The sequence below is a fragment of the Rhagoletis pomonella genome, unplaced genomic scaffold (assembly GCF_013731165.1).
Source record: "Rhagoletis pomonella isolate Grant_MI unplaced genomic scaffold, Rhpom_1.0 Rhpom_scaffold_00004, whole genome shotgun sequence".
In the NCBI taxonomy this organism is placed as follows: domain Eukaryota; kingdom Metazoa; phylum Arthropoda; class Insecta; order Diptera; family Tephritidae; genus Rhagoletis; species Rhagoletis pomonella.
The window spans coordinates 5,833,214-5,850,302 of record NW_023458558.1 but is presented as its reverse complement, the minus strand read 5'-3'; the positions used below and the strand labels follow the sequence as shown (position 1 = coordinate 5,850,302).

Sequence of the window (17,089 nt, the reverse complement as noted above, 5' to 3'; positions counted from 1 at the left end):
TTGAGTTTATTGGATTATGGCGTTTTCATTTCTATAAAAAATGTTGCTTTCTCGTCGCCCTTTTTTAGTGTTTGTGCGTATAAGGCAAAGAGAAGGTTGCATTTTTCGGTAGAAACGAAATCGTCCTTAGTTCATTGAAAACAGTTGAGCTGAAAAGGTATTTTGGTAGAACACAAAATTTTCTTCCGTATGTTCATTACATAACAGAGCACACACTACTGAGGTTGCCGCAATGGTTGCCTCGTGTACATTGAACAAGAGAAATAGGTTGCGTCAACACGTTGCTTCAACGGTGGCCCCGTGTGTAGTCAGCATAACCCTTAAAATATGGACTGGCTTTTAAACTTTTTCGATCCGCTCTCATGTGCACTCACTTCTGTTGATTGATAGCTTGGCAATCGATCAAAAATAAAAAAAAATATCTTTTCGACATAAGATGCTTTCTAACATTTATTCTTGGAGAGTAGCACGGTTGAAAGCTTTCAAAAAAAACAAAATTTGTAGCAAACAAGTTCAAAATTTTTTTGTCATTGATTTGACTGCTTATCTATTTTATAAATATATATTTATATACTTGTATAAACATTCCTTATTGTGCTACTTGATGATATTGGAAATCTACTTAAATTTCTATTTAATGCGCCAATTTCAAGTGCATATTTTTTATTTACGCATTTGCATCAACGTCGCCAATCAATTGGAGCCGATAGAGGCCCCCGACCAGTTTGAAGCCTAGATTTGAAAGTCATAAAGTCGGGTTAAATGTCAAGAAAACGGAACTCCAATCGGAAAGCGGTTGTGCCATGTCCTAGCATAGAGGAAAGCGAATTAGAATATTACAGTCCGGGTTGTTATTGTATACCGCAGGTGATGCCCAATATTACTCCTTACAAAAGTGCCTACCTCCACGACTACGTACCACAATGGACAGCGACCTGCAATACTGCCACCTATGTGGTGGACACCTACGGACAGGTATATTACCTCAGCGACTTTGAACATCAGATGCAGTCTCCCAGTAACGTGGTCGAAACGGAGATGGCCTACCAAATTCCCAACTATGTTTTTGAACAAGACTGCGAGATAGCAGCTGAAGATGATGGGAGTGAGGCTGTTAGTCCACGTAAACGTGAACGTCTTGAAAACGAAAATGTTGTAGAAGAAGCAGAAGAGGAAGCTTCTGGAGATTCTCAACAGAAATGTTGCAATGAATGTTCAGCCCCTAAATGTACAGTCAACGGACAAGCAAAAACCGATGGCGCTGAGAATGGTTACTATGTGGAAGAGCCAGCTGACATAGAAACTCAAGTTGAACCGAGTAAATGAGCGTAAAAAGAAAATTGTACTTGTTTATTACTTCGTATTCGTCTGTATATTTTGGAACATTTTATTGAATGTGACCATTGTCGATATTTACTAATACATATGTATGTATATGGATTTGTATTAATATGAAACTGCACAAATATTGACTCGTTTGTGGATGGCAGCAGCCGGATCGCTATCGCTAATTTTGATAGCCAAAAATCTCCAAACGAATAGTAGACGCGCCCCTCATACTCTCAGATTTGGTTGATTACACGTTGCAGCTAATACTTTTCCCTGCTGTATGCTTTTAGGCCCCACTGCTTTTCATTAATAGAATTTCAGATTATAGATATCCTATTTTTCGTGGCAAGAAAGGAGACGTACAGTGGTCGAAAAATCGGAAAAATATGAAAATGTTGGAGTTCTACAGTTTTAGCATACCTGCATATGTTTTTAAGGTCGTGAGGTGGAAGATTGTAAACTGATTTTTCTAAGTCTAACATAACGATACTCTGTAGCGCGCGTCTCGCGAGATAAATCATACTGAAACCCTCTGATAATACACACATTCTTTGATTATATGAACGCGACCTGTCAATGACTAGTAGTCTTCAGACCACTCTGACATAAAAATATATACATAGTACGTCAAAGTGATTTATCGATTACATGGTGCTACAAAAATAAAATTGGCTACATACACTCTTTATGCCGTGAGGTGGTAGAACAGGGGCCTGTTTCTGAATCTACAAGTCTTGTATTTAATACAAGTAAATTGCTTGAAAACATTCACCTTTTCACGAGTTTATTGGTGATTTCGGTTCTACCAAAAAATGTCGCCTTTTGATTGCCCCTTTCTCTTTTCGTGTTCGATTCGAAATTAAAGGCAAAGGGTGAAAAAATGTTAAGGGCAACATTTTTTGGTAGAAACGAAATCACCATATGTTTCTCAAAACCAGTGTTGGCAAAAAGTTAATCCGATTAATGATTAAAAATTAACGATTACAAACTTATTCGTGATTAATGATTAAGATTAATTAATCGTAATCATCCATATGATTAATGATTAAAATAAAACTAGAGTGCCAGTTACTGTCGAAATTCGACAGTTTTTCTAGTTTCTAGGAGCCTTGGAAAGGTTTTCTAACTTAACCCGTAACAAAACTTATACGGTACAAATTAACTTACGGGAAAATCTTCTGCTTTGGAACTAAAACCTAACTAAATTTTTTTTTTTAACTTAGAAGGTCTTTGGAGGACTTCGGCAGGACTTGGAATTGACCCGATACATTATAGTTTATCGATAAATTTCAATGATTTGATACATATCGATAGTTCGATGAATTTCGAAAACACTAAAATCCGATAACTCAACAAAATTCGTTAACTCGACCAATTTCGATAACTATGAAACTCGAGTCCTCAAATTTCTATAACTCAAAAATGTAAATTCTTTGGACACCTTTATAAATTTTTACTTTCAACAGCTCCACATTTTTCGAAAGCTATCGAAAAATTTTGATAAGTCGTTTTACTCTTTTAACACGATAAAATTCGATAAGCAGTGATAAATCGATAAGCTTATAAATCCTTGAAATTTCGATAAATCGATATATTTTTAAAATTCCATAAACTTCGATTCGATGAATCCACCAACTCTGTAAGTTGAAAGAACACCATGCATTACGACAGCTCGATAAATTTCGTTAAGTCTATAATAAATGATAATTCAATAAATATCGATAACTTGATGCATTTCTTTAACTTGGCAAACCTACACGTTTTTATAGCTCAATAACTATCAGTAAATTTCGACAACTAAGTTTCTGTTTCTATAAATTTCGACAACTCAATAAACATTGATCAATTTGAATAATTCGATATGTTTCAATAACTTAATAAGCATGGATAAACTTCAATAATTAAAAGCTTCTATGACTCGATAAATTTCAGTACCTTTTATGGCTGATTTTATTTCGATTCCTATCGGAAAATTTCAATTTAGTTATCCTAATTCTTTTGTACTTCTCATTGTCTCCATTTTCGCCTTTATCTCTATTTTCGTCTTTATCTTCACTTTTGCCTTCATCGTTATCACTTATTTCTTCATCTCCATATTTATCTTTATTTCAAAGTATAATTTCAAATACGAAGTGAAACAAAATGCGAAATAGCTTAAATTGAACAGGTTGCAAAAACAACCATAGACAAATATGGAAATTTTTAAACGACGATTTTCAACCTATTTCGAAACTATAAAAACTCTCCTCATCTACCGAAAGTTACCTTTTAAACGGTGTTTTTGGTTTTGAAATCGGTAAATTTACCTTGGTCTTGATCTTTGTTTTTATCTTTCATATCTTTGCTTTTATCCTTTTCTTTATCTATTCACGTAGATGAGATGAGGTGCGGTGACGTGATAAGATGTGACGTGATTTGATGTGCTGTCATATCCTGTGATGTCATGTCATATAATGTGATGTCGCATCATATGATGTCATGTCACGTAATATCGTGTGATGAGTTGTGATGTCATGTAATGTGATCACATTCCATGTTCCGATTATTATATTGATAACCCTGTCGATAACTGTGTCGATAAAAATACCGATAACAATGCCCATAAACATATGGAAAAATATAACGATTGCAAAATCGATCCATTCGTCGATAAACATCATAATCATCGGTATCGATTATTATACATATCAATATCTATTACTAAATCGATAACAAAATCAAGTATTTAATCGATTATTATACCGATAACAATAGCCATTATTGTATCGATAACAATATCGATTATTATATCGATAACAATATCGATTACAATAGCGGTTATTTATTCAATAACAGTGTCGATAACAATCGAGTTTTATATCGATGAAAACATCGAGTTTTATATCGATAACAATATCGTCCTTTTCTTCATATGTATCTTTATTTTTGCATATTCCTCTTCACCTTTACCTTAAAGTGTTTAAATTTACCTTGATCTTCGTTTTTGGCATCTTTGTTTTTGTTATTGTTATTCTCAAAGCGCCAAACCGCTGAGAACCAACCAACTGCCGCTAAAGAAGTTTCACTTCATAAATTCAAGAAATTTTCTTACTCTTTCAGTTACCCTAATTCTTATTTATCTGTCATTGACTCCATTTTCGTCTTTATCCTCACTTTTACCTTCTTTTTTTAACTTCATCGTTATCATTTCTTTCTTCATCTTCATATTTATCTTTATTTCAAAGCTTAATTTCAAATGCGAAGTGAAACAACATGCGAAACATGTCAAATTGAACATGTTGCAGCAACATCTATACACAAATACGGAAATGTTTAAACGACGGTTTAGGCCGTAATTTTCAACCAATTTTAAAACCATAAAAACTCTGCTCATCTACAGAAAAATGCTTTTCCAATGGTGTTCTTGGTTTGGAAATCGGTTCGGTAGAATCGTATAGCGTATTAATATAAAGATTAGTCGTAGTCGTAAGAAGGTGATTAAGATTAATTAATTTTAATCATGATCGATAATCACAATTAATAAAAATGTGATTGCTAATTGGAGTCTGCCACAGTTGCTTTAAAAATTTGTGTTCAGTAATTATAAAAATATCGTCATCGCAAGGGTATCTATTCTAAATTTTTTCATATAAGAAATATTAGAAATAAACAGTTTAACGCAGATGAATAGTATTACATACACTAAATACACACGAGTATTAAGATAATACCCAAGAGGCATTTCAGTAAATGTTTTTAAAAATAACTTAAAGTAAGTTAGCTACAATAAGCGTTTTTAATGTTAAGTTTATTTAAAGTTTTTTTTTAAATAAATCTTTAATAAGTGTTGAGAGAGAATGTTATAAATCACTTAAGCTTAAAATTGAAATGCAAATGCCAACGCCATGAAGCTGTAAATATAATATTTTTTTCAATTGTAAGTGACGTGTTTACGTTCGTTGAAATATATTTTAATTATAAAATAAAATCAATGTGGTATAAATAGATAGAAATGTCGCGTTTAAAATGTGAAAAAGACAGTGTGTTGTCAAATAATACATACCACACCTTGAAAACTCCACCCCAATTACCGGGCCTAAATCCAATGTGCAAACCTCTACCAGATATTTTGTTTTTTAATTTGGGTTTCTACCATATCTACCGCACAAGTGAAAAAGTTTGTTGATGATGGCTTTCTTTAAAAGCTGAAAACCTTTACTCGAGCCAAATACCACTTTTTCATCTTAAATTGTAATAAAAGTATAGTAAATAACATAAATTTGAATATTACTATTTACTGCTAATTGTTCCAAAACTGGTACTTTTACCTCAAAATATTTTTCTTATCGCAAAAAGGGCGGCAAATTCTGAATTCCCTAGGGTTGACAAATATCCAAGTCCGTCGGTGTACGTGGCGTATGAGTAACACTCTTTCCTGCTATTTGCGCATTTTCATATAACCACTTATTACTTCTTTATTTATCCATCGATTTTCTTTATTATCAGCTTGATTTTTTTTTTTTGTAACAGAACAGGCTTTAACACGGCTTTGAATGTACTAAACGTGCGGTCGACGTGAGTTGATACAAGTGGCGCCCAATTTAAATATGCAACGTTTTACACTTTTATATTATCAGTGATAAGGGCTTTCTCCTCGCGTTAATGTTTTACTTGTGTATATATGGAATCAGGGAATGCTAAATGGTGGACATTCTTAGTCGAATATACTCTATCTCTTTAGCAGAAAAAAAGGAAATTTCCATAAAATCCGTTCTCTGCTTAATACGTTTATAATAACTTTATATTATATACATACTATTTATAACAACATTATTTATATGATTTTATAATATAAATGGAAATTTAAAAAATAATGCATCTCCCAACTTTTTGTTGATGGAGTAAATCAATTTGTGCACTGAACGGCTCATATGTACAGTAGGGTTATGACTTTTTTTATTTGTAAAAGCCTGCGGTGCCATGTGATGCTGCATCGCATATAACTTCGGGAAAGCAACCTAATTTTGTGCAGACTAGTTTCATCAACATTTTTAGCTATGTATATCTTTGTCAAATATGACTCGATTCTTATTGAATATTTAAAGGTGAAATTCTGGGCTATTGTGTCAACACATTTCGTGAAAAAACGATGAAAACTAAGACTTTGACGGCTTTAAGAGCCAAAAATCTGCCCATCCCTGACTTAAAGCATCGGATGCCATTTGCATAATCCATGGAAATTAGGGTAGTGCAAAATTTGTGTGTTAAAAATTATTGCAGTTTCACAAAATTTTACAAACTATAGCCGAAGTTAGTTTGGAGTGAACTACTAGCTATTCTGCATGTATTCTTTAACGTTTTTGTAAAATTTTGGTTATATTAGCATTGCATTTTCTTAAAATTTATCTATTATTGTTCAACTTTTGGACTTTAAAGCTTTATAGTAAGTTTTGTGGCACTATATTTCTTTACATCTATCGATTTCCTGTAATTCTTAAGTGAACTAAGAAGATCGAGCAAAGTAAATTTTGTTTGAGTAAAAACAGATGAATACCATTATCTGCGGCACCTTTTTTATATTTAAACAAACAAAAGAAAAGGAAAATTTAATAGATGACACGTAGAGTAATCGTTTCTAAGTTTCTAACATTTTATGGCAGCACCTAGATGCATTTCAACGCATGAAAATGTAAGAAAGTTGCACGAATTTTGATTTTTAAGAGTAAATATCAAACGCACGCATACGAATACGCATGATATGGAGGTCCGCCTTAACACCTGTATGTGTTTTTGTATTTTGATCTAGAGAGGCTGGGCCAACTTTGGTGCACCGATAGCACTTTAAACCTCCCTACAGACTATTTTAATATTTCATTCAAATTTTTAAGGCTTAAAATATGTTAAAATGTAGGCACTCCATAATTAATTTCATTAAAAATGTAGTTTATCTTATTATTATGCAACTTTACATGCGTGCAAACGTTGCAGCCGCGATATTGGAATCACCTTTCGGCGATTGCTTTATGTAGATGGAAGAAAAGCAACAACACTTTCCACAAAAAAAATTTAACAAGTAATTTTTAGCAAAAAAAAAACCGACTTCAATTCTCATATAAAATATATATATATATATATATATATCTCATGATCCACTGATCCGATCTTAGCCAGACTAGTATGGGACCACCTCAGAGACGCTACCTTTCCGATGCAACAAGAATTATCAAAATCGGTTGACGGTTGACCGAAAGAAAAGCCTGGGACACCCTAATATGCATATGTACTAAATAATTTGCGGCTACACTGTTTAAAATACTAAAATATGTATGCTTACTAGTCATGCTCACACCTAGACGGAAATGAACATATGAATAGTATCTGTGTGTGTAATTAGTGCCTCCGTGCTAACAACGTTCTCTGTGCATCGCTGGTGTCTGCGACAAATCTTTCTCTGTTGTGCTCGCTTACTGAAATAAGTTAAGTCAGTCGGTAGGTTGCTGTCGCTACGCGAAATACAAGTTCCACTTAAAGTACGCGGACTGATACCAAACTTGAGATAAGCAAAATATGTACATACATATATAACAAAAAAGCGATTTCAAAACAAACATAAATAAATTAATGCGATATGTACGTATGTACATGCGTTCGTACATACAAGGTACATTTATTATAAAAAGTGCAAGTTTGTGATGGAAAAGTGCTGAAAAGTGTGATTCCATAAATGTTATGCAAAAAGTATTGAATAAAATATAATACTTACTTACCTACATTTGGATGTGTTTAGGTAGTCTTGTACACCTATAGATATAGAGGTATGTAAATAGAAACAAATTTAAAGAAAACAAATATCACTCATACGCCAAGATGGTCAACGTTGATTGCCAATCGAGACGCAGCACCAAAATTTCAGTGATTATTTTGGGTGGTGCGCTATGCACGGTCATGATGGCTTATTTTGTTTTCGGCGATAACAATGATGAGCAGGGTTTAAGAAATCTACGCATGATTTCAATTGTAAGTACTCGTAGTTTGCAAAAACAAGATAATTTCGACATACATACATATTTATTTAGTATCTAAATATTTACAAAAAATGTCAATAAAATGTGTAATAATTTACTAATGATAATACAAAAATAAACACAAACAGTATGTACATATTTAAATACTATTGTATGTTTATCTGTATAATGTAATGTGTACATTCATACGCGAGCAAGAGAATGTTAAGCTCTGAACACATTGAAAACGACGAGCTACGGACCACAGCTTCCAATTTGTCATCTTCATTATCTAAACGCTTTGTCGATGGCGACATGATTTCTTTGAACGCGGCAGCGACACCATGAATTTGTATGAGTTTGACATAAAAGAAGAGGAAGAACCTGATCTGTCGCCAGAAAAATAGAAATAGATCTAATCTGGCCACAACCACAGCCGTCGCGTAGCCCGGTCGTCGCCAAAATAATTATCTACATAAGAGTACGTGTTAAAATAATTTGACAGCTGTGGTCCGTAGCTCGTCGTTTTCATTGTGTTCGGGCTATTATGCGTCTGCCATGGTCTTACATATATTCTTCTATTTATAGGTTTTTCGGCATGGTGAGAAGACGCCAAGTTCGTTTTATCCCACTGATCCGCATGCCTTGCATGACTGGCCCGGTGGTCTGGGTGCATTAACACAGGTAAGAAGCCTTTGACTGCAAATATGTATGTATGTATATGTTATACGTCTGTATTAGGAATGTTAATCCCGGGAGCCCGGCCTTTTTTAGGGGCCGAAAATCCCGATATTCTCGACAAATTATCCCGGGATTTTCGGGATTTGTAATTTGCACTGATGACAATTTATTTTTATTTTTTTTTTATTTAATAACTAATATTTTTTTATAAACGTCTAGCTCATTATCAGGGAGCGGTTTTTAGGACCTAAAATCCTATAAAAAAGGCAGAATAAAACAACGAAATAGGCTAGGAAAGGCAAAATGAAACAGCGAAATAGGCAGGAAAAGGCACTAGAAATCGCAAAAAGGGCAATAACTAGAAGGTACTGCAAAAAAAAACCGAAAAATAATCAAAAATACATTTAATTTAGAAATGTTTATTTTACAAGTAAAAAGAGAAAAACTATGAACTAGTTTCATTATATGAAAAATTGGTACTTTCGAGTCTTTGACTATTTTCCTCTTTCGAGTTTTTAACTCACGAAACTTTATTCTCTATATTTGTAGTAACATTGAACCACAAAGATGCATTTTGAAGTTTTCAGGCAGCATGCTCATTCGATTTTCGCGAAGAAAAGATTGAAAAAATTCAGTGAAATGTGCTAAGCAGAGAAGTATGGGTATCTAATTAAAAAGGAAATTTTGTAGAATTTGAAGAGATTCAATTTTTTGCTGCATAAGGAATGGTAAGTTTTAAAAATGTCCTTATAAAATTGTTTCCTTGAAATTTCGCAATATCTTTTTTGAAAAAAATTTATGTTTAGGACTTATATAAACTCGATAACATCCTCGAATATCGTCCTCCTAACTTTATCAGCATAAAATTTTTTGTTTAATTCTAAAGAAATTTCCCCTTTCATTTGGTACCCATATTTTTATTCTACATTGCATTGATTTTTTTTTAATAATTTTGGGAAGTAATCGTATCTTTGAAATTACAAAGTCCTTTAAAATAAATCCTGACATCTGAGAGAAAAAATTAAAACGCCGCTTTAAATGAAAAGTAGGTTTCAAACCCATTTATTTATTATTTATTTTATGGTATGAGAGCTTCTCAAACAATATAGAAGCATGGTACAACAATTACAGATATTGTCTTCCCAGAGAGTTTTGCTTCACATCGAAATTCATGCGCCCTTATTTTCTTTTTGACGCAGTTCAGTGTTGATTCTTTTACTTTTATTTGGCTTTGCTTTTTGTTTTCGCTCAATTTAATTTTGGTAATTAAAAAAAAAAAAGAAAAAACGTTTGAAATGAAGTCAGTCATACCAATTTTAAACTTATTTACTAAGCAAATGTTTTTTTTCGGCTTTTGCAAATTAAATAAGCCCTCTGCATGAAGGTTTGTTTAATTAAATACGTGTACATATATGGTATATGGGGTATGGAAATATCCCTTTTCCCTAGCAGTAAACCTTTTAGTGTGGGCAACAATGATGTTTTTCAAATAAGGCAGATCGGAATATGCGCTCTCTGGGAAGACAATACCTGTAATTATTGTACCATGATATAGAAGCAATTTTTTTTTAGAATTAAGTTGTTGAAAAGTAATAAATTTCTAAATTCCGGGAGCAATCACGGAATACCGGTATTGTGATAGTGACATACCGAAAAAGGCCGGGATCGTAAAAAGCGAAAAAATTAACATCTCTAGTGTGTATGTATGCAAGTTCTTAGAGTGATATGCAATTGTTTCTGCTATACACATTTATATACATGCATGAAAATTTGTTTATACCATGTCTTAAAAATTAACCAATCGAAATAGTACAGTAAAATCCGCTTAAGTACCTCACGAAAAATGTGAGCTTTTTGAGGTACTTAGGCGGGTTGGGTAGGTACTTAAAGAACATTACATTAGGAGTGTTTCTTAACTTTTTACAGCTGTTGATAGCAGATTAGCGAAGAGTATAATTTTACGCACAAAGAGATCGAAAGAGGAAAAAGTAAAGAAACGAAAACTAGCAGAAATTTGCAATCACACACACACACATCTTCAAATGCATGCACAAATCCTTACATTCGGCAATATTTAAATGTGTTTTGATAACGATGCACTCATTTTGTTTTATTAAAACGAAGTAAAATAATTTTGCCAACTTTTTCCTTGTGCGTTTTGAACAGCTGCTTCTTAAACATATGACTGCAAATTTCTGTTGGCAGAAATTTCGCCAGCAGAAATTTGCAGCTCTCTCGGTTTTTTATGCTCTCTTTTTGGCTCTCTTCTGCAAATTTGTTGTGTTAAGAAACGCTTTCCAGCAGAATCCAGACATTGTACAACTGGCCCTTAGTGAAGTATACGTATGTAGTTTATTTAAACACATACAAAAAAATAAATAAAGAAATGTTACTGTAATGTTAAAATTATATAGAACACGGAAAAAATTCCTTCAAGTTCAATTAATATCGATTGTGTAGCGCCGCTACTGAATATTAAAATATGTAAATATTATACGAAATTTTAATACAGCACTTAAAAGGGGAAAATTATCAGTAAAATGATAAATGGGGTACGAAAAATTTTGGTAAATTAAGGGGGTTAGGTACTTAAGCGTACTGCTTCATCTTATTTGGAGCCGTAACCGCCTAAGCGATTCTGGCCGAGTTCAACAAAGCACGCCAGTCGTTTCTCTTCTGTGCCAACCGACACCAATTGGAAATTCCAAGTGAAGCAAAGTCCTTCTCCATCGAATTAAAAACTTTCAGTGATGTAGACTCGGCGTCCATTCAAATCACATGGCCAAATCAGCACTTTAATTCGCTGCACTATGTCCATGTCGTAAAGCTCATACGGCTCATTGTTCCATAGTCTGCCGTACATGCCGTAGCCAACACGTAAAGGCCCGTAAATTGTCCTCAAAATCAAGAGCCGCCTCATCGGATATTGTCATTGTCCATGCTTCTGCGCCAGATACACGCACGGGCATGATGAGTGACTTATAGAGTGAAATAAATTACTCTGAAACAAATGCAGCTTTCGAATGTCCGGCTCGTCAATAAGGGCTGCCAACTATCCTTAGCTATGAGGTGCCATATTGGGGATAAAAGTGTGCCAAAAAGCGCCAAATAATAATATGAAAGTGCCAAATAAGATGCCGTTATTTTCAATCGAAGTAAAATTATTTATATCTTTCCCCTTTAAAACAAAAAAAATTAGAAACACTTTTGTTAAACAAAAGTGCAATACCAAAACACAAGGGTGTTGTTCACACTTTCCTGGTTATCTGGTTATGTGGTTGTATTTTTTATTCAGTTTACAATAATAAAATACACTACAGAAAAAAATTTTACCCAGATAAGCGTGAACGACAACAATGAACCCCAATTGTGTGGAATTTAATAGCTAGAAAATTAAGTAAACAAGGGTAAAAAAATGGCCCGATTTTCGCCAAGTTGCCAGACTTGTCATCAATTATTAATAAAAAACTACTTACGTATAAAATAGTTGATTTTCCGACAGCCTATGTATGCATGTAAATATGTACGTATTTATGTATGTTTTTATACCCGAGCGCACTTGTGCACAAGGGTATTATAACTTTGTTCACATAACGGTTGTTTGTAACAGGCAAAACGAATCGAGATAGATATAGACAAATGTATACATAAATGATCAGAATGAAAAGAGAAATCGATTAAGCGGTGACTGTCTGTCCGTCCGTCCGTCCGTCCGTCCGTCCGTCCGTCCGTCCGTCTGTCCGTCTGTGCACACGATAACTCGAGTAAAAATTGAGATATCGTAACGAAACTTGGTACGTGGACTTCTTTTGGGCATAGGACGGATGGTATTGAAAATGGGCGAAATCGGACAATAACCACGCCTACCTCCCATATAACGGTAATTTTCAGAAATACGAAAAGTGCGATATTTTAGTAACTACTGAAGATAATTCACTCAAGATTGATATTTACAATGAGTTTTAGACGAAAAATAAGAATATTAAAAAATTTTGGCAAATGGGCGTAGCCACGCCTACTTATGGTTACATGTGTATATCTTGGTAACCGCTGCATCAATTTATTCCAAACTTGGCACAGTTGTTGGCCCTAGTACAGCTTACTAAATGGCCGAAAATTTTTAAAATCGGACAATAACCACGCCCACATCCCATATAACGGTAATTTAGAAAAATACGAAATCCTCGATAAATCAGTAAATATTAAAGCTAATTTATTCAAAATTGATGGTTGCAACAATTTTTTACCAAGAAATACGCTTATGGTACAATTTTAGAAAATGGGCGTGGCACCGCCCACTTATGATCACATATATGTATCTCGCTAACCGTTCTAGCAATTTGAACCAAACTCGGTATGGTTATTGTGCTTGCCACATAAAAGCAAAGCGTTGAAAATTATTGAAATCGGACTAAAATTACGACCGCTTTTCATATAACGGTATATTTCAGAAATGCTTGAAACTGCAATATTTCGAAATTTAAGGACGCTAATTTACTTAAAATTTATACACCCCGGCTTATCGTGTAGCGATAGCTTTCGGAAAGGTGGAAAACATATATTTAATAATTGCGCCGGGTATTTAATGTTCGGCTCCGCCCGAACTTAGACTTTCTTACTTGTTTTTTCTCACTTTTAGAAAGGCAGTCAACAGGCTTATAACTTGGGTAAAAATTTGCGCATGCGTTACTATCGCTTATTGCCGCCCAACGGTGTCTACACGCAGCAGCAGGTACACGCACTAAGCTCAGCAGCCGAACGTTGTGTTATGAGCGCGCAAAGCGTTTTGGCAGGATTTATGCCCCCTCTGGACCACAACAATGTATTAGTGAGTGCTTTGTCAATTGTTATAAATTCACATTTCACCACATCCCTCTTTTATTTAGCCAATTGCATGGCAACCAGCAGCTGTGAACATAATTCCACGCAGTGAAGATACGGTAGGTTATATTTAAAAAAAAATCTAAGTAAGAGAAATATATTTCGCTGACTTTTTTCTGAGTGTACAAAATAGATAAGTACGTAATTAGTTAAAAAGACAAGCAAAATCTTCAAGAGCACATTGTGGTTTTGAAACCTTGTTAATGAAAAGGTGTCTAATGAAATCGATACAAATAAATTCGCGCACATAAATGTATTTATAGGTATACACAAGGTGTATTAAACGAGGTGTGATTGACAATTCAGTACGCTCTCTTTTAAGGTAATATTATGCCAAAAAAATATAAACAATCGATTAAAAATTCATAAAAAGTTTCTTCAATTTGACTTTATAGGATGGTTCTTCTAAGATCAATCACACTTTGTTGAATACACTGAAAAGGTCAAAATAAATCGTAACATAAGGAAGTTTGTTCAAATTGGGAAATTGGCTGAAGTATTGCAAGTGTTATTAAGTGAATTCACTTTTGGCGTTTTAATAAATCAGTAAAAAGCATATCCTTAAAAAATAATTTTGCACTTGAATTATCTATAACTTAACATTGCTCAATTTAATGCAAACAACTGTTTATTTTTTCAATCCCTTAATATGCTGTCGACTTCCTTATTTAGGTGCGTTTAAACGTATAAGTACCGGTTTTTAGTAAAATATTTACAGTACATTGTTTTAAATATTGAAACAGCAACTGCTGATAGCTTGGCGAACAATATGAGATAGAATATGTTATGAGTAATCAATTGAGAAAGGAGAGGGAATGTAGCAAAATTAAAATTAAGAGTGCGTTTATAAGAATGTGTACCACTGTACCAACTGTCCAGAAAACATACGGACTGACGATTAACAAACCGACGACTATTTTTATGAAAATCGGTACTATTTTCTTTGAAATTAAAATTAAATTATTTTGTAATAAAAATTGCTAAATACATTTTATATTTGTATTAACTTAGGAGCGCTACACTTGCCAAAAATGTGTGTAAACCATTGGAGAATAAAAGTTGAAGAACTAAATGGCATTGCTTATATGTATTATACATATGTCACTATTTACCTGTTGTATCTTATTTATGTATAAATAATTATTATTGGTACAATTCCATTCAACTAACTGTTTCTTTACGTTTACATAGCTCTTGGCACAGAAGAAGCCATGCCTGAAATATGACACAATTCTGCAAAAGTTATATAAAAATCCATCACCCGACGTACGGCAGCTTAACGAAGAAAATGCGGACTTATTTAAATTGCTTTCGAAACACTCGGGCAAGGTGGGTATTATAAGCTCAATATACATATCTACATACGTACATATATATAATATTTACATACTAAATATGTATGAGCTGTGTAGATACAACCCAGTAGAAATAAGTTGCTTGCATACATGAAAGAGTGTTAACGATTTTAGCGACCTGCATTGTTCTTTTAAGCATAATACGAAAATAGAAGGTAGTTTCACTCAATGATTTTAGTCGCAATGTTAGCGATTTGACTTTTGCTGGCATTATGCCATTTCCATCGAAATCAAGCTACCAGGTACAATAAATAAATTATTCTTAACTGCCTCACCAGAATGGTGAGGCTGTGGTATGTAGCAAGAGCTGTCAAAATTTTAATTAAGTTAAAATATTCTGAATGCTCTAAACTGCCAACTGGTGTATTATTTCTGATGTACGTAACTAGCGAAATAGCTGTGGTACTACATTAGCCAGTTAAGAAATTTCAAACAAAAGATTGGAAAATATGCAGAACATATTCATAGATATGATGTACTTTTTTAAAATTCATGAGCCCATTTTCGCGCGGCCAGTGCCGAGTGAATGCAGATCCTACTGATTCAATCATTTTAAAGCTCTGGTACATATTTATGTATGTATACGAGTAGGTATGTATGTATGTACGTATGTTTGTTTCTTATCCATTATTCGATTACATATATGTATGTACTTGTATATGTACACAGAATATTTCTACTCTAATTGATGTCGAAATGCTTTATACCACATTGAAAGTGGAAGCAGAGGCAGGACTGGTGCTACCTGATTGGACTGAAAATATCTATCCTGATAGACTGGAAGCTTTAGCCGCACGCAGCTACTCACTGTACACTGAATCAAATCTAATGAAAAAGGTGAAAGGCGGTGCTTTCTTAGCCGAGATAATTAAAAAGATGGAAAACAAGCGAAGGAAAAATTTAAATCCCGATCGTAAAATATTTCTGTATGCTGGGCATGACATTACACTCGTAAATATTATGAATACTTTAAATATTATGGATCAGACAGAAACACTACCGAGTTATGCTTCGGCATTATCATTCGAACTGCATCATAGCTCATTATATAAGGATGATTTCGAAGTGAAGGTATGTAAGTTTAAAGTATCTATTATAGATATGTACATACATACATATGGGTATTTCCAATCTGACGTTACGTGACGCTCGTATGACAAAATGTTAAAAATTAATAATTGAATAAATAAGTGAATTGATTCTCGAAAGGGTTTTGAGATTTGCACAGCAATTAAATGGCCCCCTATTCAGTGAAAAAAATTACAACTGTTGGTTGTTGCGATTTAAAGATATTAATAGACATAAGCACTGCCGTGACGTTACAAAAAACAAGTGAGTTTTGATTTCGATTACAAAATTGCTAAACTCTGCAAATTAGGCCAGACTATTTGTATAGAAGCTTTTGTAGTAATATTGAAAATGTTTGAAATCTTTTCCGCTTTATGTTAAAAAAATTTCCATTGTAAAGTTTTGTTAAAATTATTCTTGAAAGAATTTTAACGGGAAGAAAACATGCATTTTGTGTCGAACGTACTTTTTATTTTGCGTTTGCGCCACCAACAGTTGCATTTTTTGCAAATCTATGTCTTACTACTAAACATGCCGAATGTGAAGCAAATCAGAGCATAAATAGAGTTTTTCAAAATATCTCGTCCCTGGTACTACCTAACGAGACCATTTTTGGAAAAAATGTGTCTGCTTACATACTTAACCAATATATATTTATTATAAAAAGCAGCCAAATCGGCCTATATAAGTAAGTTAGATAGAGGACTTTCATTTATTTTTTTCGCGGTAGACTTTTCGCTGGAATCACCCATATGTATGCATACATACAAACATACATATTAGTAAAAAAAA

General features: G+C 33.7%; 1 protein-coding gene across 1 annotated transcript; it reads left to right on the top strand.

Moving 5' to 3' along the window:
• Positions 1 to 7,573: 7,573 nt before the first annotated feature.
• On the top strand, positions 7,574 to 16,300 carry LOC118736855 (lysosomal acid phosphatase; the record flags this gene model as incomplete). Its single annotated transcript, XM_036466934.1, is given in 6 exon segments — positions 7,574 to 8,325; positions 8,901 to 8,996; positions 13,633 to 13,821; positions 13,880 to 13,933; positions 15,066 to 15,203; positions 15,899 to 16,300. Coding segments are annotated over 6 exon segments (1,029 nt in total), but the record flags the coding sequence as incomplete, so codon positions are not given.
• Between the last annotated feature and the right edge of the window lie 789 nt (positions 16,301 to 17,089).